Source organism: Scyliorhinus torazame, chromosome 4 (genome assembly GCF_047496885.1).
Source record: "Scyliorhinus torazame isolate Kashiwa2021f chromosome 4, sScyTor2.1, whole genome shotgun sequence".
NCBI classification, from domain to species: Eukaryota; Metazoa; Chordata; class Chondrichthyes; order Carcharhiniformes; family Scyliorhinidae; genus Scyliorhinus; species Scyliorhinus torazame.
In genome coordinates, this window is record NC_092710.1 from 133,200,691 (window position 1) to 133,224,297 (window position 23,607).

The 23,607-nt window shown below is 50.9% G+C and overlaps 1 protein-coding gene across 5 annotated transcripts in view; it reads right to left on the minus strand.

Annotated features, from left to right (window-relative positions):
- Positions 1-23,607, minus strand: part of arhgef10 (Rho guanine nucleotide exchange factor (GEF) 10) — a 445,239-nt gene that overhangs the window by 192,421 nt on the left and 229,211 nt on the right. For all 5 annotated transcript variants that reach the window (XM_072498626.1, XM_072498623.1, XM_072498625.1 and 2 more), the window contains exon 17: positions 7,530-7,675. In XM_072498626.1, coding sequence (XP_072354727.1) covers positions 7,530-7,675 — 146 coding nt within the window. The remainder of the gene's footprint in view (positions 1-7,529; positions 7,676-23,607) is intronic.

Below are 23,607 nucleotides of genomic sequence, written 5' to 3' on the forward strand. Positions count from 1 at the left end.
GCTTCTGATGAAGGTGCCCAACCTCTCTTCCCGCTTGCAATCTAACTCTGTTGAGTATCGGCCTTCCCCCATGCAAGTTATATTCACCAGCCAGTCTATAAATTGAGGCTGGGCAAGAAATTTCCCTTTAGAAGCCAATAATTGTTCATGTTAGGGCCTCAATTGGGGTAAGCGTGAGCTTCGCTTCTGAGGGTTTGACACCCCCTGCGTAGGCAGGAACCAGGAGGGAATCCGGTCCCTTCAATTTCATGCTCCCTCCCAGGCCTAAAGACTCACCAGTGGATGAGCGTAGAATCCAGGTCATAATTACTGCCAAACAATCTCTCAGGCACTGAAAATTTACTTTTGCAAGTGTGGAGTACCATTCCAGCGAGATTCCGATTGGAAGGCCTCGTGAGGTTCCGTTTAAAGATTCACGCGAGACATTTTGAGCGTCACGAATCTCACAAGAGGCATCTTGCCGAGATTCAACGGGCGCATCCTGACATGAAGTCGGGTGCGACGAGGCTGCTGAGTCATGTCTTTCAAAATTTTGGGGAAGAATCGTGGCCATTGCATGTGGTAAAAGGAAATTTTCCTGCACTTAGGAAGAGCGTGGTTGAACAAAATCAAACAAAATTGGCAAGCTATGAATTGAACCAATTGATTGATGGAAAGAACAGAAAGTCTGAGAAAAGAACAAGAAGATATTTGAAAACACTTTAGGGGGAATGACCAGCGTAGAGGCATGACTCAAACTAAAACTTGATAGATCCCCAAAATGCTTACAGGCATGAAGTGTTATCAGACCAAAAGTCAAATTGGAAATTGTCAAATTGACCAAAGGTGGAATGATTGAGAGTGTAAAATCAAACGATTGGGCTACTCCAATTGTTCCAGTTATCAAGCCAGATGGTTCAGTAAAAATCTGTAGTGACTTTAAAATGACGGTCAACCCAGTATGGTGTGCCGACCAGTATCCCTTACCATTAATGGAGGATCTACGGGACATTTGGGTGGACAACAGTTCAGTAAGATATACTTGTCCCAAGTATATCTCCAGATGAAGGTAGCAGCTGAGTCGCAACATTTTCTAACAATTGTGTCAGGTGGATGTACCTTTAAGAAATGGGTGTTTATCAAATAGCTGCAGTGATGTCAGTGTGGGGGTGGAGCTGGGCTCTGCTCTGCTTTTTTACTTTTGTTTTATGCTGATAGCTGGTTTTGGCTCCGTGTTTAGTTTCGCTTTGAGTTGAAGAGCTGCAGCCAAAGCAAAAAGATGTATACTGGTATCTCTCTACCAGCTAAAGAATGTCTTCAGCTTATTTGATGATTTCAAAGTAATACCCGTTTCTGTAACAAATTCAAACCTACTGTCTTTGTTAAAAAGTGTTTTGGCTTATGGATGTTGTTAGGAGAGTAACTAAGGGTTACCTATAGATGTTTACTGTGTGTTTAAAAAGTACGAAGTCTTACAACACCAGGTTAAAGTCCAACAGGTTTGTTTCGATGTCACTAGCTTTCAGAGCGCTGCTACTTCCTCCGGAAGGAGGGCCCTTGTGCTCCCCATAACCAAAATCTATTAAAAGTTGTGGGTCAGGTGGACCCCGTGATATACTTTGGAGTTTTCTAAACCCTGGCCATAACAATTATAACACACAAAGGACTGTTCAGGTACAAGCGCGTAGGAAGGAGCAGCGCTCCGAAAGCTGGTGACATCGAAACAAACCTGTTGGACTTTAACCTGGTGTTGTAAGACTTCGTACTGTGCTCACCCCAGTCCAATGCCGGAATCTCCACATCAGGTTTATAAAGTGTTAACTGAATGAATAGAATAAACATAGTTTTGTTTTAAAAATACTTTAGATCTCTGTTGCATCACACCTGTAAAGTGGGCCCTTGTGCTCCCCATAACCAAAATCTATTAAAAGTTGTGGGTCAGGTGGACCCCATGATATACTTTGGAGTTTGCTAAACCCTGGCCATAACAATTATAACACACAAAGGACTGTTCAGGTACAAGCGCGTACCATTAGGAATAACATTAGCACCAGCCCTATTCCAAAAGTCCACAGACCAAATCCTTAAGTGGTCTCAGTGGTGTTCAATGTTATTTGGATGACATCTTAATTAGACAGAACTGAACTGAAGACACATTGGAGCATCTTGAAAGACACAGGGCCGGACTCACCATCCAGCAACGCCATAATCACGAATCATGACCCGGCAGATAATTGCACAGTCAGTCGAAAACGAGGTCGGCGGCGGGTGTCCAACAGTGCATGAAGGGTCCCCTTCATCAATTGGAGTGGGTTCCACTTCCTCAATGCGCAATTGGCGTGTGACCACTGGATGCTCATTATGCACTTGAGCGCCCGCTATCCCAGTAGCGGGCACAATGTATTTGTCCTGGCACATTTGATGGTGCCCTACACCTTTGAGGTGCTCCCTCGGGTGAGGGTGCTCTTGGGCGACAGGAGTTATCTGCTGTAGCCATGGCTGATGACACCTATCTGGAGGCACCAGCCCAATGTGGAGAAATGTTACAATGACGCCTATGCAGTGACCAGTGGCTTCATCGAGAGTGGTGCATTGGCATGCTGAAGGTGTGATTCAGGTACCTGGACCACTCTGGGGCCCGCCAGTATAGCCCCAGGAGGGTCTCACGCATCATAGTGGCCTGCTGTGTCCTCCACAACATCACAATGCAGTGGGGTGACATGCTGGAGGAGGAGGAGGGGAAGGAACGGCATACCTCGTCCGACAAGGAGGAGGACCAGGATGGATAGGACTTGGGGCCTGGGCTGGCACAGGAGGTCACATGGTGTCTGTGCCTCCAAGTTTGCCGACTAGGGGGCCTGGGCTCCAGCAGCCCATCTGTCCCGTCCCACCCGTCCAAACCCCCCACCTGTCTTCGGACAACCCGCCCCCACCCCCCCACCCCCATAGCATTCCTACCCGCCTTGAAGCTTCCCACCAGCTGCACTGCAGAGTGCTGGCCCTGGGTGGGCAGCAACAGTGGGTCTGGTCCACACAGTGGAGGATATGACAACACGCTCTGCAATGAGTTCTGGTAGTCCACAACATCGGACTCCTACCCCGGTCTCACATTCCACTGTCCACGCGGGTGATCCCTACATGCATGCCACCCATTCCATCACACGGGCTCACAGTCCTTCTGGGTGTGTGGCGGAGGGAGCTGGTGGCAGTGATGAGTCACACACTGGTTAGGCCCGACCACACTCTGCAACTCTGGCCCAGGGCCCTGACGCCTCCGAGGGCCGCTACTGGGGGTAACCCCGACTGGTCTGGGGGCAATGGCCCGTGCTGTCCTCCAACATCCACATCACATCCTCCCACATAACCCCCCACCGGCACACCCGCCAAGCCACACCCAGCAGAACCTCTGCACCCAGCGCAGACCATCCCTCACACCGTGCGGATCGAGGGCTGAGGCAGTTCGGAATGTCGGTGAACATGTATTATTTGTGACAGTGCCATGTACAACTGTGCCCTAGCCCCTAATGCTACCCTATATGCTGCACCAGTGTCAAAAGACAAAGGATCATTAGCTCAAAGAATGAACAATTTCTTCATATCTTATTGAAACACTGCCATGTGACAACTAACAAACCCATGTTACTTGCTGTGAACAGACATCAAAACCAAAAGGTTTTGGGCAAGGAGAAAGTGTTTTAGCAATGAACTACTCTTCAAGTGAGAACTGGGTACCTGCCACAATACTCACAAAGATGGGGCCTACTTCTTATACAGTGCAAACCAATGATAAGAGAGTTTGGAGGAGACGCACCGATCAAATCCTCACTTCAAAAAGAGAATTTGTGAAGTCGGTATCTGAAAGGCCAACATCTGACTTTTGGGAAATCCCTGAACCTCCGATGATCACGACTGAGTCGAATTCAGATTCTATAACAGTGAAACAAACAGTATATGTAGAAGCTGCCCAACTTTATCAGGTGATGTGCCTGAGCCAAGTGTGGAACTGACGAGCGAGTGTGTGTAAACAAAGACTCCTGAATGATGGATTCTGCGATATCCACCCAAAAGACTCTCGTACGATATATAATTGTATTACACGAATATTTGGTTAATAATCACTGTTCACCATGAGTAAAAAGTTAACCTTCGTACTGATTGTTGCACTGCAGGAGTAAAGGGGGAGGGATGTTATGTATTGTAACCAATGCCCTCTATATAGTATGTCACATGATTACATGGTGCCATCAACAGAGGCATTTGGAAAACTTTCCCTTCATTTCATCTTAGACCTTGAGCAAGCAACACCTCTGTAAATAAAGTCTGACAACTGGTTATGAAAACTTCGGTGTGACAACCTTTATCCTTTGTCTCAATTGTGAAGTAAAGCAGAACCCCTTAAAACATAACATGAACATACTCAATGACTGAGCCTTCACAGCCCTCTGGGGCAGAAAATTCCAAAGATTCACCATCTTTTGAGTGGTGCAATTCCTCCTCATCGATGTTCTAAATGGCCTACTCCTTAATCTGCGTCTCTGGGCTGGAATTTCCTGTCCCGCCCGCCGCAAGATCGCCACAGGACAGGACGCAGACCATGTGAAGGTCCATTGACCTCGGGTGGGAATTTCCGGTCACCAAGCAGGCTTGGCCAGAGAATCGCACCCTCTGTCCCCTGGTTCTAGATCCCCCAGACAGGGACAACATCCTTTCTGCATCTACCCTTTTGAGCCCTGTAAGAATTTGTATGATTCACTGAGATCACCTCTCATTCTTCTAAACTCTGGAGAATATAGATCCAATATCCTTAATCCCTCTTCATAGGACAATAGGATCTGGTGAACCTTTGATGCATTCCCTCTATAGGCAAGCATAGCCTTCCTTCAGTAAGGAGACCAAAACTGCACATAATACATCAGGTGTGGTCTCACCAAGGCTCTATGCAATGGCAGCAAGACATCTTTAAGTTATACTCAAATCCTCTTGCAATAAAGGCCAATTTGCAATTTGCCTTCCTAATAGCTTGCTGTACCTGTGTGTTAGCTTTCAATGACTTATAAAGAAGAACACACAGGTCCCTTTGGATAACAACACTTGCCAATCTCTCACATTTAAGAAGTACCTTGCATTTCTGTTCTTATCAAAGATTTTTCCATATTCTGTTTAATGTGTGTTCTCTTTCTTTCCCTCTCTGCCCTGAAGAGGTTTGTTACCATCCATTTCCTATCAGTACAGGATGTCCAGATAAACATGAACAATACGTCCCAAGACTAATGCCTTGTTGTAAATTTGCTCCTTTTGGAACAAAAATTTGGCCAGGTTGGTTGGAATCTGAGCCCATTTATGTCTAGGAGCTGTGTTAATCCAGTTGTTGAACACCACTATTGATGAACACCTCAGTTTTGGGATCAACAGATGTTTTTGAAACTGCCATTTTAACACACTCATTGCTCTTTAACTGATGATTTTTTGGGGGCAATGCCAAAAACTCTGGAGGCTGATGAGTTACGACAATCAATTGTAGACGTATTGTCAAAATTTTGTAGCATGGCATTAAAGGGAAGGCCACAACTATAAGACATAAATAAAGTTGTGCTCAGATTCTGTGCCCCTTCTGGAAAGCACAGTGCCTTGCTGGATGGTGATGAGTTTGTCCAGTCATTGGGCTTTAAGCAATATTTCTGGAAACAAACAACATTATTACAATGTACTGCAGCTCTTTATTCTATAAGGTTGCTGCCTGGCCATATTGAGTTACGCGGAGCAGAAAAGCTCAAACTCAATGCCTACTCTGTGCTCTATTAATTGATCTTAGAGGTGGCATCTCTGAGTCTGAGTTAAGGAGTGAATTTTTTTCTTTAAATCAGCCTGGCTTCCAAATCCTTATGACTAATATATGGCCTCTAATTAAACTGTGTGCACAATGCGTGATTTGAACAAGGTTTGGTTTAGTTGATCTGCAAGGTCAACCGCCCATATTGTTCATCTCAGACTACAAATGAAGAATGGTTACTGACAGGATTCAAGAGTGACCAGAGTTTGTGCATGCTGCGGAGAATGGTAGACGATAGCTGGGGATAAGGTGTTGGAGAAAGCACTGATAATTTCTTAGCTAGCTAGAAAAGTGACTTCTTTCAATCAAACAATCTTTGTGAGGAATACAGATTATTGTACTTTCTAATCATCTGGCTAACAGCAGATATCATTCTTGCAATAGATCTGATCCCACTGATATGCAAAAAAAATCCATGGCCATGAAACAGAGCCTTGCCTTATTAATGAAGCAAGGTATAATTGAAAAAGTTTCCTTGAACCAGCTATATCTTTTGAAAAATCTTGAATGTTCCTTTCATGATGAAGTTCATAACTCAGCAATCCCTGGGCTCTTTTGTAACTACAAAGAATTTGAAATGGATCGAGTTTTCCTGGTTTTCTGTTATACCCATGGGTAAATTGCACATCCTAATAGCTGAGCTAGATCTTAGCTCAACAACATTCAAATCCTGCACGTCAAATATGCAACCTCGACTGAGCTGCAACAAAAGTAAAAACTTGTACAGGACTTCTTGACATTCATGCAAACTAGCAAGGAAGCCTCTCACCTGGGGAACCCTTTCTGAATATTTCTGGCGTTTCTTGGCTATTATTCAATTTCCGATCTGACCCGGAATTGGAGGTCTAGAAATGTACTAAATCAACACCTGATGTTTAACTGCTTGGAGGATCAAACCTTGAACATTATTGCAGCCAGCAAACAGGCACATCAAAGTCTCAGTACTTTGAAACAATTTTACACTTTGAAAAGTGAGTTAGGATTGAATTACTGAGGCGAATCTCAGTGCAACATTGCAATGCAGCAGGTTGTCAGGACAAAATAGTAATCATTTTATTTTTTAAAATAAATTTAGAGTACCCAATTCATTTTTTCCAATTAAGGGGCAATTTAGTCTGTTCAATCCACCTACCTTGCACATTTTGGGTTGTGGGGGCGAAACCCACGCAAACACAGGGAGAATGTGCAAACTCCACATGGACAGTGGACCCAGGGCCAGGATCGAACCTGGGACCTCGGCGCCGTGAGACTGCAGTGCTACCACTGTGCCACCGTGCTGCCCTTAAAATAGCAATCATTACACTGCAGTGACAGGAAGTGTGAAACAAGCAATTCAGAACATTCTCTCAGACTGGAGTCAAAAATATAAATCAGTGAAGCACTGATATGAAAAACCTTTTTTTCCCGGGATAGACAAGGAAGTTTGTGATGCTGAGGGAAAGAAATGAAGGTGGGAACTGAGTGAGATTAATGAGAAAGAGGGAGACAGTGAGGATGCTGTTGGATAGTTTGGGGGATCCAGCTTTTAAAGGAATAGTGTCCAGCATTTCCCACATTCCCATGGACCATTTCATATTTTTATTCAGAAACTGAGTAAGCAAAAAAAGGATATTAATATTTTCACCACACTGAAATGAACAAAAGTACATTTACCCAATAACAATAACTATGAGAGAAATAAGGTTTAATCTAGATTTAGTCTACATTTGCCTGCACATACCGAGAGCTGACTGTAGCACACATAAGTACATCATTCAACATGAACAGGCGTCGCTCTTTGGTTTTCACCATTTCTCCTTTCTCATTGTAAACCGATTCCACCATGTCATCTGACCTTATGAGGTATCTGTTCCCACTACGAAGAAGCTGTATTGATAGAGAAGTGGGAAATTAATTACCGATAAAGACACACGACTTGCAGACAACTGAAACTAAAACTACAGGCAACAAGTTTGTTAATATTAAACTTCCTCGACACAATGGGCCAGATCTTGCTGGAGTATGGTATCGCACAGCATGCCCCACTAGACACACTTCAGTTTGAAAAGACTTTGCACTGTAACTTGCTGCAAGGGCGAGTTGATAGGAGGTGGAAAGTGAGATCTCAGAACTCAGTAAATGGTAGATTCAATAATCATTTCAATTTATGAGATTAAAAAGTTGAGAGAGTAAGAGAGTAATCCCAAAGTCTTCTAAACGTGCATAGATGGCAAAAAGGTGGTAAAAGGAAGAGTATGGCCTAGCTGAGGTCTATCTAGTGCATTCTATAAGTTCAGCATAACCTCCTTGCTCATGTACTCTATGCCCCTATTAATAAAGCCCAGAATACTATATGCTTTAATAATTGCTCCCTGTCCAGACTTCTTTAATGACTTATGGCATGTATACATCTAAGTCCCCGTGCTCCTGCATCCCCTTTAGAGTAATGCCCCTCATTTCACATTGTCTTTCCATGTTCTTCCTATCAAGGTGAATCATCTCACACTTCTCCGTATCACCTGCCCATTCTAACAACTTGTTTCTGGTTCTTTTGAAGTTCTACACTGTCTTCATCGGCCCGTTATGTCGGCTCCCAGACTTGTGAGAAAAGATATAGCATATGGAATGAAGGACAGTAGGATAGTGGGTACAGAACCATGGTGCCAGGGGCAGTGCCATGCCATGGGGCAGCACAGTGGCTAGCACTGATACCTCACTGCATCAGGAACGGGGTTTGATACTGACCTTGGGTGACTGTCTGCGAGGCGTTTGCACATTCTCCCCATGTCTGCGTAGGTTTCCCATGTGTGCTCCGGTTCCCTCCCAGTCCAAAGATGTGTAGGTTAGGTGGATTAGCCAGGCTAAACTGCCACTTAGTGTCCAAAGGTGTGCAGATTAAGGCAGTTTAGCCATGATCAATGCGCAGTGTTAAGGAATAAGGGGGAGGAGGGGGGTAGGTGAGCCTAGGCAAAGTGCTCTTTCAGAGGGTTGGTGCAGACTCAACGGACTGAATGGTCTCCTTCTGCACTGCAGAGATTTTATAGGATTCTTTGGACTCCCCTGCAATGTCCCCGACCACCCAGGGGCTTGAATATCCTCAGAGTTCCCTGGCTCAGTTTGTGGTAAACCACTGTTGCTCCTGTGTTAGGTGATGTAAGGTAGGACCTGTACTACAGGTTCGCCGTTAGTCCCTGCCTGCTGGCTCCGCCCAGTAGGCAGAGTATAAATATGTGTGTCCTCCATTCAGCAGCCATTTTGCCAGCTGCTGTGGGAGGCCACACATCATGGGCAGCACGGTAGCATGGTGGTTAGCATAATTGCTTCACAGCTCCAGGGTCCCAGGTTTGATTCCGGCTTGGGTCACTGTCTGTGCGGAGTCTGCACATCCTCCCCGTGTCTGCGTGGGTTTCCTCCGGGTGCTCCGGTTTCCTCCCACAGTCCAAAGATGTGCAGGTTAGGTGGATTGGCCATGATAAATTGCCCTTAGTGTCCAAAATTGCCCTTAGTGTTGGGTGGGGTTACTGGGTTATGGGGATAGGGTGGAGGTGTTGACATTGGATAGGGTGCTCTTTCCAAGAGCCGGTGCAGACTTGATGGGCCGAATGGCCTCCTTCTGCACTGTAAATTCTATGATAATCTATGATAATCTCAAGAGCAATAAAGCCTCAGTCGTATCCAACTCTAGTCTTTGTTCAATTGATCGTGCCTCAATTTATTGCTCTAAGATTTTCTAAAAGATGGACCTCCGAATCAAACCAGATCGCCTGCAGCTGGATCCGTAATCAGGGGACGCCAAAAAGGACTTTAATCACTGGCTAGCTTGCTTCGAGGCGTCCATCAACTCAGCGACCACCCCTGTTCCGGAGGCTCAGAAGATACAGATCCTGTACTCAAGGTTGAGCTCCAAAATGTTTCCGCTGATCCCTGACGCCATGGCGCTTCTCAAAGAAAACTACACACAGAAAACGAACACGCTCTTCGCCAGGCACGTACTCGCCACTCGCTCTCAACACCCTGGTGAGTCCATAGAAGACTTCTGGCGGGCCCGAATCCCACTTGTCCGGGACTGTGACTGTCGGGCCGTTACGGCCACCGAACATTCCAACCTTCTTATGCGGGACACGTTCGTAACGGGGATTGGGTCGGACCTCATACGCCAAAGACTGTTAGAAGGGGCCACACTCAAACTGGCTGAAACAAAGAAGCTAGCGCTCTCCATGACGGTTGCCTCGCGTAACATTCAGGCCTACCCCACCAGCCGCGCGGCCCACCACTCCTACCCCTCGTGGACCCCACAGATGGCCGCCCCAGCGGGGGCCTTACCCAAGCAGTACGCCTGCGCCACACGCCCGTCTGCGCATGCCGGGTTACCCCGATGTTACTTCTGCGGCCAGCAGAAGCAACCTCGCCAACGCTGCCCGGCCCGCGCTGCCCTTTGCAAGGCTGGTGGCAAAAAGCGGCACTTCGCCGCGGTGTGCCAGGCCCGCGCAGTCGCTGCTATCGCCCCACCCCCCTAGTCTACACACAATGGGCGCTGCCATCTTCATCTCCCCGGACCACCCGTGGCCTGTGGGCGCCGCCATCTTCACCTCCCCGGACCACATGCGGCCAGTGGGGGCCGCCATCTTCACCTCCTGAGGCCACGCGTGGCCAGTGGGCGCCGTCATCTTCTCCCCCTCAGTCCACGTGTGGCCCATGGGTGCCATCTTGTCCAACCCCCGCACCATGCAACCCAAGGGCGCCGCCATTTTGTCTCCCGCAGGATCTTCAAGCGCCGCCATCTTGTCTCCCCCACGGTACATGGACACCGACAGCATTCCAAGATCTGGGCCCCCCAGGCTCCCCACCATCCGACGTCACGACCACGACTCGCCTCAGTGACGATCGACCAGTCTCGTCCGCACAACCTGGCCACCTCATCAACCAGTGTGAAAATCAACGGTCATGTGACCTCTTGCCTGCTGGACTCCGGGAGCACCGAAAGCTTCATATACCCGGATACGGTAAGGCGCTGCTCCCTTGCGGTACACCCCACTAACCAAAGAATTTCCCTGGCCTCCGGATCCCATTCCGTCGCGATCCGGGGGTTCTGCACGGTCACATTCACGGTCCAGGGCGTCGAATTCAGCGGCTTCCGCCTCTATGTCCTCCCTAACCTCTGCGCTGCCCTGCTACTCGGCCTGGACTTCCAGTGTAACCTCCAGAGCCTAACCCTCAAATTAGGTGGGCCCCTACCACCCCTCAATGTGTGCGGCCTCGCGACCCTAAAGGTCGGATCTGCCTTCCCTCTTCGCCAATCTAACCCCGGATTGCAAACCCGTCGCCACCAGGAGCAGGCGGTAAAGCACCCAGGACAGGACCTTCATCAGGTCCGAAGTCCAGCGGCTGCTTAAGGAGGGTATTATCGAGGCCAGCAACAGCCTCTGGAGAGCCCAAGTGGTAGTCATTAAAACTGAGGAGAAACACAGAATGGTAGTGGACTACAGCCAGACCATCAATCGGTACACGCAGCTCGACGCATACCCCCTCCCACGCATATCTGATATGGTCAATCAGATTGCACAGTACCGGGTCTTCTCAACTGTAGACCTCAAATCCGCCTACCACCAGCTCCCCATTCGTAAATCAGACCGTCCATACACCGCTTTCGAGGCGGACGGCCGTCTCTATCACTTCTTCAGGGTTCCCTTCGGCGTCACTAACGGGGTCTCGGTTTTCCAAAGGGAGAAGGACCGAATGGTCGACCGGTACGGTTCGCGGGCCACCTTCCTGTACCTAGACAATGACACCATCTGCGGCCGTGACCAGCAGGACCACGATGCCAACCTTGCCAAATTTCTCCACACCGCCACTCTCCCCAACCTCACCTACAACAAGGAGAAGTGCGTGTTTAGCACGACCCGCTTAGCCATACTCGGCTATGTGGTCCAGAACGGAGTTCTGGGGCTCGATCCTGACCGCATGCACCCCCTCATGGAGCTTCCCCTCCCCCACTGCCCCAAGGCCCTCAAACGCTGCCTGGGGTTCTTCTCATACTACGTCCAGTGGGTCCCAAACTATGCAGACAAGCCCGCCCACTCATTCAGTCCACCCATTTTCCCCTGACAGCCGAGGCACAGCAGGCCTTCGCCGGTATCAGAGCCGATATTACCAAGGCCGGGATGCACGCAGTAGACGAGACACCGTACTTTCAAGTAGAGAGCAATGCAAATGACGTCGCTCTAGCTGCCACCCTCAATCAGGCAGGCAGACCCGTGGCATTCTTTTCCCGCACCCTTCATGCCTCAGAAATCCGGCACTCCTCCGTCGAAAAAGAGGCCCAAGCTATGGTTGAGGCTATGCGGCATTGGAGGCATTACCTGGCCGGCAGGAGATTCACTCTCCTCACTGACCAACGGTTGGTAGTCTTCATGTTCAATAACACACGGCGGGGCAAGATCAAAAATGATAAAATCTTGCGGTGGAGGATCAAGCTCTCCACCTATAATTACGAGATTTTGTATTGCCCCAGCAAACTCAACGAGCCCCCAGACGCCCTATCCCAAGGTACATGTGCCAGCGCACAAGTAGACCGACTCCGGACCCTGCACGACAGCCTTTGTCACCCGGGAGTCACACGGTTGTACCATTTCATAAAGGCCCGCAATCTGCCCTACTCCGTCGAGGAAGTACGGACAATCACCAGGGACTGCCAGGTCTGTGCGGAGTGCAAGCCGCACTTCTACCGGCCGGACCATGCGAGCCTGGTGAAGGCCTCCCGCCCCTTTGAACGCCTCAGCGTGGATTTCAAAGGGCCCCTCCCCTCCACCTACCGAAACACGTATATGCTCAGTGTGATCGATGAGTACTCCAGGTTCCCCTTCGCCATCCCATACCCCGACATGACGTCTGCCACCGTCATCAAAGCCCTAAACACTATCTTTGCTCTGTTCGGTTTCCCCGCCAATATCCACAGTGACAGGGGATCTGCAATCATGAGCGATGAGCTGGGTCACTTCCTGCTCAGCAGGGGTATCGCCTCCAGCAAGACGACCAGCTGTAACACCCGGGGAAACGGGCAGGTAGAGGGGGAGAACGGGACGGTATGGAGGGCCGTCCAACTGGCCCTACGGTCCAGAACCTCTCAGTTTCTCGCTGGCAGGAGGTCCTCCCTGATGCACTCCACTCCATTCAGTCACTGCTGTGCACCGCTACTAACAACACACCCCATGAACGTCTTTTTGTCTTCCCCAGGAAGTTCACATCCGGGGTCTCGCTCCCGACTTGGCTCGCAGCTCCGTAGGCATGTCCGCCTCCACAAGGCGGACCCGTTGGTGGAAAGGGTGCAATTGCTCCATGCCAACCCCCAGTATGCCTACGTGGCGTACCCCGACGGCCGCCAAGATACTGTCTCCCTCAGGGACATGGCACCAGCAGGTTCCACACACACACACCTCTCCGGCCCGGCGCCACCCTCCCCTCCACCGGCGCTCCCAGCATTAACCCCACCAGGACCATCCGTCCTTCCCCTGCCCACGCCCGAGGATGAAGAGGATTTCGGCACACTCCCAGAGTCACTGAACATCAGGCCAGCATCTACAACGCCGCCACCGCTACGTCGCTCCCAGCGGAACATCATGGCACCAGACCGGTTAAATCTCTAACTGGCACCGGACTTCAAAAGACATTTTTTTTTTTTCTGATCAAATACTGTAAATATAAATTCATTGCTGTATATAGTTCTCCACCACCCCCGCCGGACTCAATTTCAACAGGGGGTGAATGTGGTAAACCACTGTTGCACCTGTATTAGGTGATGTAAGGTAGGACCTACTACAGGTTCGCCGGTAGTCCCTGATGGCTCCGCCCAGTAGGCGGATTATAAATATGCGTGTCCTCCATTCAGCAGCCATTTCACCAGCTGCTGTGGGATGCCACACATCTTAGAGCAATAAAGCCTCAGTTGTATCCAACTCTAGTCTTTGTTCAATTGATCGTGCCTCACAGTTATCACGCCTGGTCTCCAGTGATTCCTGCTGGCTTCACGCTGTGCCAGCAAGTGGGGTGGGGAGGGTGTGGGGTGTGGAGTGGGGGGAGAAACGGTCCCTGCAATTTTGAATGGTTAGCGCGGGGGAAAACCAGATAATATCAGCTGCAATAGGCCAAGAGCATCGCGCACTGTTCGGTGCCCAGCGCCAAGCCTGTTTAGGGGCTCTCCTGTTATTCTCTTGACTTGGTGGGATTTGCACCCGGTGCAACCCGGCCAGAGAATCACTGCCGCTGTGTACACAAAGCAAACAGTGGAGCAATGTTAATTAATTAACACGCACCTGTGATTTAGAGCTCTCACTGCATCTCACAATTGCTTATCTTTGCTGGTCAGTTTTTTGCATTAATTACTGTGTGTCATTAACACGACACGCATGGTTGTTATTTTTTCCAATTTAAAACAGGGCATTTAGCTATGAGTGTGTTGAAGATGTAAAATGTAATGAACATTTTAGCGCTGCTGGTCTAAAATTTTCTCCCTGGGGTAACTCGGAAGTCAAAGCCAAAAATCCATCCAGTGTCTTCCCCATTTTACTAATGTCAAGTTACATCCAAACAAAAGCCTCATCTCACTAGAATACACTGAGAAAAGAATGTGAATCAGTGTAAACAATCAAGGTCCAAGAAGAGCAACAAACTCACACCAGTATATTTCTTCTTTAAGTTACAGCCGATCTACTCATCATTCCTGCATGTCAGCATGTTTAGGAACCTGCTTTTTGAACTTTTAATGTGATTTAATATTGATGCCATAAAAATGCATTGAAAGAAACAGAAAGTACAGATCAGAGCTTAGTGAGGATAAGCTTGGAGAAACCCCCCAAATAATTGTCATGAAATACCAAAGGAATAATCTTGTTTCCTGCTGCAGTGCAAATAAACAGGATTGGAGGTCATTCGCTTTTTGGAGTTGTGACAATGGCCAGTTTTATGAAGGGGGTTTCAGTTGAGCTGCGAGCTCGATGGATGGATGAAAAAGATTGCGGAGAATTAGGCTTACTGTGGGTACAGGCACAACCCTTTCACTGCGCTCAAAATTCAACGATTCCTTTAAACAAGGAATTGTTTTGTGTCCAGATTATGGGTGTCAGTAGGACCGGAGGGGATGCATCTGAGGATACTGAGGAAGGGTGGGAGTTGTGGAGGCACTGGCCATAATTTTCCAATCTTCCAGGGATAAAGGGGAAGTCAACTGGAGAATTGCAAATATTGCAACTTTGTTCAAAACAAATTGCAAGGATAAAGCCAGCAACTACAGACATGTCAGTTTAACATCGGCAGTGGCAAAATGTTTAAAAATGATAATCTGGGACAAGATTGACTGTCACTTGGACAAGTACAAATTCATTTCAGAAAAGCAATGAGGATTTGTTAAAGACAAATTTTGACCAACATGATTAGATTTTTCATGAAGTAAGAGAGGTGGTTAATGAGGGTAATTCATGTTTAATTCACTCATGGGAAGTGGGTGCCCCTGGGCAGTGCCAACATTTATTTAGGCCATTTCAGAGGGCATTTAATAATCAACTAACCTTGCTCTGGATCCAGACCCACATGTTGGACAGACCAGGTAAGTGTGACATATTTTCTTCCTTAAAGAACATTCGTGAGCCAGATGGGTGTTTACGACAATGGCTTCATGGTCATCATTCGACTTTTAATTCCAGATTTTTATTGAATTCAGATTTCACAATCTGGGATTCAAACCTGGGTCCCCAGAGCATTGCTCTGGGTCTCTGGATTACTAGTCCGGTGAATAGACCACTATGCCACTGCCTCTCCCTCAATGCAGTTGATGTGGTGTATATGGACCTCCAAAAGGCTTTTGATAAAGTGTCACATAATGGGCTTCAACTTTCTAGTAAGTTGATGAAATAAAAGAGACAGTGACAGTATGGAAGGATTTCTCGGAGGTCAGCGGCAAGCACCCCCTGCTTCACTGCTGACCACAAAACCTTGGCCAAAGAGTTACATAGCAGCAAAATAACATCTTGCACATTTTAAACAAAGACCAATCTTGAAGAATCATTTTTGTACAATTCCTGTTCAACCCTAGACAATTTCCATAACTGTATTTTTGGCATGCCCTTGGATCATTTCCATTCTACTCTCATGTTGCTTCAGGGTATTTCTGCTAAATCAATCAACAGTAATTTCCAGCATTAAATGAGTAAGAATAAAGTAAAACATGTTGCATTGCTTTTAACATAACCTTCAGTGTCGATTTTTTAAAAACTGAAATTTCAGGGTTTCCCTTTTGTAGCGCACAATGACTTACGAGAGAGACGAGTAGAGATGAAGTCGATGAGGCTTTATTAAGCGCGACTTGTTCCCAGCAGTTCAGCAACAGAATGGAGCTGCGGGGAGAAGCACGGGTTCTTATACTCCGCCTTCAGGGCGGAGCCAGGGGTCAACAGCCAACCAGGACCCGGGATCTGTCAGCCAATAGCATCACGGCTTCACAGTCCCACATGACCCCTAATATATACCACCACATTCACCCCTTGTTAAAAATGAACCCGGCGGGATGGTGGTTCGCATGGTGGTAGGGGTTTACAAGGCTGGTCCTGGGAGGAAATTTTTGGGCATGTCATTACAATTTTAGCCCTACACTGGGCTATGTACAAGGTTTGTGAACTATTTACAATATTCGTAGGAGAAAAGAACTTTTTCGTTACAGTCCCAACAACATTCTTGATGTCACACCGATGCCACGAGTCGAGCGGGCGGTCTGGTCTTCCTCGTCGATCGCCTCAGTGGTGGTGGTGCAGGTGCTTGTTCCCACGTTGCCGTCTCCGGGAGCGTTTCGTTGTTTGTTTCTGTTTCACTCCTGGTCGGACACGGGAGGAGGACAGATCCTCCCGGGAAGGAGGCGGTCGCGGGGTGCGCTGGTGGCAGGGAGGGGATGATCGGTGTCGGGGGGGGGGGGGGGGGGGCGGCGTGTGTTGCCGGTGGGCGCCAGGTCTCGCAGGGAGACCGTGTCCTGTCGGCCGTCGGGGTACGCCACGTAGGCGTACTGCGGGTTCGCGTGGAGGAGGCGAACCTTCTCGACCAACGGGTCCGACTTGTGCGCCCGCACATGTTTTCGGAGCATGATGGGTCCTGGGGCCGCCAGCCAGGTCGGCAGTGACGTTCCGGAGGAGGACTTCCTGGGGAAGACAAGGAGGCGCTCATGGGGTGTTTGGTTAGTGGTGGTACACAGCAGCAACCGGATGGAGTGGAGAGCGTCCGGGAGTACCTCCTGCCACCGGGAAACTGGGAGATCCCTGGACCGTAGGGCCAGTAGGACGGTTTACCAGACCGTGCCGTTCTCCCTCTCTACTTGCCCGTTGCCCCGGGGGTTGTAGCTGGTCGTCCTGCTCGAGGCTATACCCTTGCTGAGCAGGAACTGACGCAGCTCGTCACTCATGAAGGAGGACCCCCTGTCGCTATGGATATATGCGGGGCAACCGAACAGTGTGAATATGGTGCTAAGGGCTTTGATGACTGTGGCCGCTGTCATGTCGGGCAGGGGATGGCGAAGGGGAAACGGGAGTACTCGTCCACCACGTTCAGGAAGTATGTGTTGCGGTCGGTGGAGGGGAGGGGCCCTTTGAAATCCAGACTAAGGCGTTCAAAGGGACGGGAAGACTTGATCAGGTGAGCTCTATCCGGCTTGAAAAAGTGCGGTTTGCACTCTGCGCAGATGTGGCAGTTCCTGATGACTGTACGGACCTCCTCCACAGAGTAGGGGAGGTTGCGGGACTTTATAAAATGGTAGAACCGAGTGACCCCCGGGTGGCAGAGGTCCTCGTGGAGGGCTTGGAGACGGTCTATTTGTGCGTTGGCACATGTGCCGCGGGATAGGGCATCGGACGGCTCGTTCAGCTTTCCGGGACGGTACAAGATCTCGTAGTTGAAGGTGGAGAGCTCGATCCTCCACCTTAAGATCTTGTCATTTTTAATTTTGCCCCGCTGTGCATTATCGAACATGAAGGCTACCGACCGTTGGTCAGTGAGGAGAGTGAATCTCCTGCCGGCCAGGTAATGCCTCCAGTGTCGCACGACTTCCACTATGGCTTGGGCTTCCTTTTCCACTGAGGAGTGGCGGATTTCTGAGGCGTGGCGCGTTCGGGAGAAAAAGGCCACGGGTCTGCCCGCTTGGTTAAGGGTGGCCGCCAGAGCTACGTCGGATGCGTCGCTCTCGACCTGGAAGGGGAGGGACTCGTCGATAGCGTGCATCGTGGCCTTTGCGATATCCGCTTTGATGCGGCTGAAGTCCTGGCGAGCCTCTGTCGACAGGGGGAAGGTAGTGGTCTGTATTAGCGGGCGGGCCTTGTCCTCATACTGGGGGACCCACTGGGCGTAATATGAAAAGAACCCCAGGCAACGTTTCAGGGCTTTGGAGCAGTGGGGGAGGGTAAATTCCATAAGGGGGCACATGCGTTCGGGGTCGGGGCCTATTATCCCATTGCGCACTACGTATCCCAGGATGGCCAGCCGGTTTGTGCTAAAAACGCCCTTTTCCTCGTTGTATGTGAGGTTCGAGGCGTTTGCGGTCTGGAGGAATTTTTGGAGGTTGGCGTCGTGGTCCTGCTGATCGTGGCCACAGATGGTTACGTTGTCGAGATACGGGAACGTGGCCTGCAACCCGTGTTGGTCAACCATTCGGTCCATCTCCCGTTGGAAGACCGAGACCCCGTTCGTGACACCAAATGGGACCCTTAGGAAGTGGTATAGACGCCCATCTGCCTCGAAGGCTGTGTACTTGCGGTCACCTGGGTGGATGGGGAGCTGGTGGTAGGCGGACTTGAGGTCCACGGTGGAGAAAACCTTATATTGGGCGATCCGATTTACCATGTCGGATATGCGGGGGAGAGGGTACGCATCCAGCTGTGTGTACCTGTTGATGGTCTGGCTATAGTCTATGACCATCCTTTGCTTCTCCCCGGTCTTTACTACTACCACCTGTGCTCTCCAGGGACTATTGCTGGCCTGGATTATGCCTTCCTTCAGCAACCGCTGGACTTCAGACCGAATAAATATCCGGTCCTGGGCGCTGTACCGTCTGCTCCTAGTGGCGACGGGTTTGCAATCCGGGGTGAGGTTTGCAAACAAGGACGGCGGTTCAACTTTGAGAGTTGCGAGGCCGCAGATAGTGAGTGGGGGTATTGGGCCGCCGAATTGAAACGTTAGGCTCTGCAGGTTGCACTGGAAATCTAATCCCAGTAATGTGGGCGCGCAGAGTTGGGGAACGACGTAGAGCCTGTAGTTTTTAAACTCCCGCCCTTGCACAGTTAGGTTCGCGATGCAGAACCCTTTGATCTCTACGGAGTGGGATCCTGCAGCTAGGGAAATCTTTTGCGTACTTGGATGGATGGTCAAAAACAGCGTCTTACCGTGTCGGGGTGGATGAAACTTACGGTGCTCCCGGAGTCGATCAGGCATGGTGTCACGTGTCCGTTGATCAGCACCGTTGTTGTCGTCGTCTGGAGCGTCCGGGGCCGTGATTGATCTAGCGTCACCGAGGCCAGTTGTGGTCGTAGTGTCTCAGCGTCTTCTTCGGACCCCGTGGAGCCGTCGATGCTGGTGTCCTTTGTTGTCATCCAAGATGGCGGCGTCCATGAATTGCACGCGGCCGGGGATGGACAAAATGGCCGCCCCCATGGATCGCACGTGGTCGGGGGTGGACAAAATGGCCACCCCCATGCATCGCACGTGACTGGGGAGTCACAAGATGGCGGCGCCCATCCTCCCCTCATGGTGGCCGGGACCCAAAATGGCGGCGCCCGCGGGTCGCACATGGGGCGCTGGGGGGGGGGGGTTGGGGAGCGTTTGGGATGCGGTGGGCTCGTTCTTCTCCGGGGATCGCGGCGACCCCCCGGGACCGGCACACAGCCGCGAAATGGCCCTTTTTGCCGCAGCTCTTGCAAATAGCTGCGCGGGCCGGGCAGCGCTGCCGGGGGTGTTTTGCTTGCCCGCAGAAATAGCAGCGGGCCCCCCCAGGATGATCCGGCGCTTTAACCGCGCAAGCCTGTGAGGGAGAGGGGGGGGGGGGGGAGATTGACGCGACGGGGGTCCATGGAGCCCAAGGGGCTGCCGCACGGTCGGGGCCGTAGACGCGGGCGTTTTGCGAGGCCACATCTAGGGAGGCTGCAATGGCCCGTGCCTCTGAGAGTCCTAGCGACTCTTTTTCTAAAAGTCTTTGGCGGATTTGGGGAGAGTTCATACCTGCCACAAACACATCGCGAATTAACATGTCCGTGTGTTCAGTCGCGTTTACCGGCGGGCAGCTGCAGCCCCGTCCCAAAATTAGCAGCGCGGCATAGAACTCCTCTAACGATTCTCCGGGACTTTGCCGTCTCGTTGCGAGTTGGTAGCGTGCGTAGACCTGGTTCACGGGGCGAACGTAGATGCTCTTCAGTGCTGCGAGCGCCGTCGGGAAATGCTCTGCGTCTTCTATGAGGGGGTAAATTTCCGGGCTTACCCTTGAGTGCAGGACCTGCAGTTTCTGGTCTTCTGTGATCCGGCCAGGGGCCGTTCGGAGGTAGCCTTCGAAACAAGCTTGCCAGTGTTTAAAGACTGCTGCCGAGTTCACTGCGTGGGGGCTGATCCGCAGGCATTCCGGGGCGATCCGGAGCTCCATAGTCCTTTAAGCACGCTTAATAAATTGTAGCGCACAATGACTTACGAGAGAGACGAGTAGAGATGAAGTCGATGAGACTTTATTAAGCGTGACTTGTTCCCAGCAGTTCAGCAACAGAATGGAGCTGCGGGGAGAAGCACGGGTTCTTAAGGCGGAGCCAGAGGTCAACAGCCAACCAGGACCCGGGATCTGTCAGCCAATAGCATCACGGCTTCACAGTCCCACATGACCCCTAATACATACCACCACACCTTTATTCCCATCTTTCTGAAGGGAGGAGGGACAGGGAAGGGGAGTGGAGGGAGGAGGAACAAGGATGTCCCCTGTCTGCTGTGCGATGTTGTGAAGGACACAGCAGGCCTACACGATGTTCAATACCCTCATGGGGCTTTACCAGAGAGCACCACCAGAGCAGTCCAGGCATCGGAGATTATCTTGAGGATACCGATGCACCGTTTAAGGACACTCAGGTTTCTGCAGGGGCATCGGTATAATGGGGCTCCGCGTCAGTCTGGGGCCTCCAGACAGGCATCATTAGCCAAGACCTCAGCAGGAAACGCTCGTCACCCAAGAGCCAACTACGGAGTGCCTCAAACGTGACAGGAACCGACGAGTCTTGCATGTTGCCTAGGTATCGGCCAGACACCAATTGCGCATTCATGGAGTGGAACCCACTCACCCTCAGCAGCACCCAGGTCCCGTTTGTAAATACTTGTACCGATTTGTGCCCACGTGACCTCTGCCTAAGAGGGGTGGAGCATAGCAGAAGGACGGGGCATACCGGTGTCCAACCCGCTAATCTGATTTAAATCCATGGAAATGACGGTTTTGCGTGGGGTGCAAATTTTTATTTCGCCACCAGGGACGGACTGGAGCATTGCGCCTGAATCAGCAAACACCAGTTTTTGCATGACGCACGATTTTCTGCCGATGGCAAATCGCACTTCCGATGTCGGTGTGGTGAATGGAACAACTGTTAATTCACCAGTGCACTGTGATATCATGTTACTGCTGTATCGTGTTACGTTATGTGTTTAACCCTGTGGGCTCCACCTGTGGGCCATTGTTTGGCTTCACCCACAGGGGGATATGTCGGGGCATATACGGGCTCGCCCATGGCTCCACCCCTTACAGGAAGTATAAAGGCAGCTGACCTGCGGGGCCGCATTCATCGTTGTACCAGTCACAGGCCAGGCTCAGTTGTAAGCTGATTAAAACCACGGTTTACTTCTCAACGTGTCTCTCAGGGAATTGATGGTCGCATCAATTTAATCAGCTTAAAATACTACTATGGAATCAGCCCTCAAACCTGATAGACTGGAACTCGATCCACAGGCCGCGGAAGCATTTTCGCACTGGCTTCGATGCTTCAAGGCCTATCTCGCCGCGTCGTCTACGCCATCCATCATGGACGAACAGAAACTGAGTCTTCTCCACGCACGGGTGAGCCATCGTATTTCTGTCCAGCTCGACGGCGCCGCGTCCTATACAGAGGCCCTCGCACTACTCGAACGCATATTTGTACAGCCCGTGAACGAGGTCTACGCGCGACACATCTTCACCACTCGCCGCCAGCGCCCCGGGGAGTCGCTAGATGATTACCTACGCGATCTCAAAGCCCTCACGCGCAACTATAACTACCAGGCCGTTACGGCCCCTCAGCATATGGAGCTCGCTATCCGAGACGTTTACGTGGCGAGGGTCCGATCGAACTACTTAAGACAGCGCCTGATTGAAAAATGGGCCCGGAACCTGGAGGACACGGTAACACTAGCTACCTCTCTGGAGGTCCCGTTTCAGAGCCTTACTGCATTCCCCGCTGACCACGCGACCCCCCTCGTGGGGCCCCGACCAGAGACTACCCCAGGCTTGTGCCGCGCGGCCACCCGCCCATCATGGGGGGCTGCCCTGCTATTTTTGCGGCCAGTCCCAACACCCCCGACAGCACTGCCTGGCCCGCAACGTGAACTGTAGTAACTGTGGGCGAAAAGGACACTTCACCAAGGTCTGACTGGCCAGGTCTAAAAACTCGAACTCACAGACCCGATCCACAGACCCACAGGCCCCGCAAAGTGGCAGCGTGTCTGCCGCCTCCGCCTCCGCACAACACGTGCGACTCATGGGGGCCGCCATCTTGACCATGCTCCCCCACGCGGCCGGCCACGTGCGATCCACAGGGGCCGCAATCTTGGACGCCATCGTCCTCACCGCCCGCCATGCTTGACCAACGGGAGCCACCATCTTTTACACGATGTTGTGAAGGACACAGCAGGCCATCACGATGTTCGATACCCTCATGGGGCTTTACCAGAGAGCACCACCAGAGCAGTCCAGGCATCGGAGATTATCTTGAGGATACCGATGCACCGTTTAAGGACACTTAGGTTTCTGCAGGGGCATCGTTATAATGGGGCTCCGCGTCAGTCTGGGGCCTCCAGACAGGCGTCATTAGCCAAGACCTCAGCGGGAAACGCTCGTCACCCAAGAGCCAACTACGGAGTGCCTCAAATGTGACAGGAACCGACGAGTCTTGCATGTTGCCTAGGTATCGGCCAGACACCAATTGCGCATTCATGGAGTGGAACCCCTTCTGATTGATAAAGGGCACCCATTCATGAGCCAGTGCTCATAGGAGGACATGCGTGCCATCAATCACCCTCTGGACCTGAGGCATGCCAGTGATGGTGGCGAATCCTGCTGCCCGGGCATCTTGGTAAGCCTGGCCCAGACTGAAGTTTATATAGTCTGATGCTTGAACTGATAGGGCATCCATCACATCGCGGATGCACCTGCGTGCAGATGTCTGAGAGATCCCAGACACGTCCCTGTTCAACCCCCGGAAAGACCCAGAGGCATAAAAGGTCAAGGCGACCGTCACCTTAATGTCCACCGGGCGTTGGTGTCCTCTTCCAAACCCCCGCGGTGCCTGGTGGGCCACCACTTTGTACAGGGAGTGCATGGTCTCAATGGCTAGCCAAATTTGTCATTGGAACACATGGTCCTCAGAGGACAGGTGCTGACGGTATACACATGCCCTCATGCGATGCCTCCTTCGCACCTGCTCCTCGACCTGTTGGATGGCCAGGACTCGAGCCTCAGCAGTTGGCCCTGCTCTCCTGGGGTAGGCTACTCTTGTGCAGGGTCCCGCTTGAGCAGGCCCTGTGCC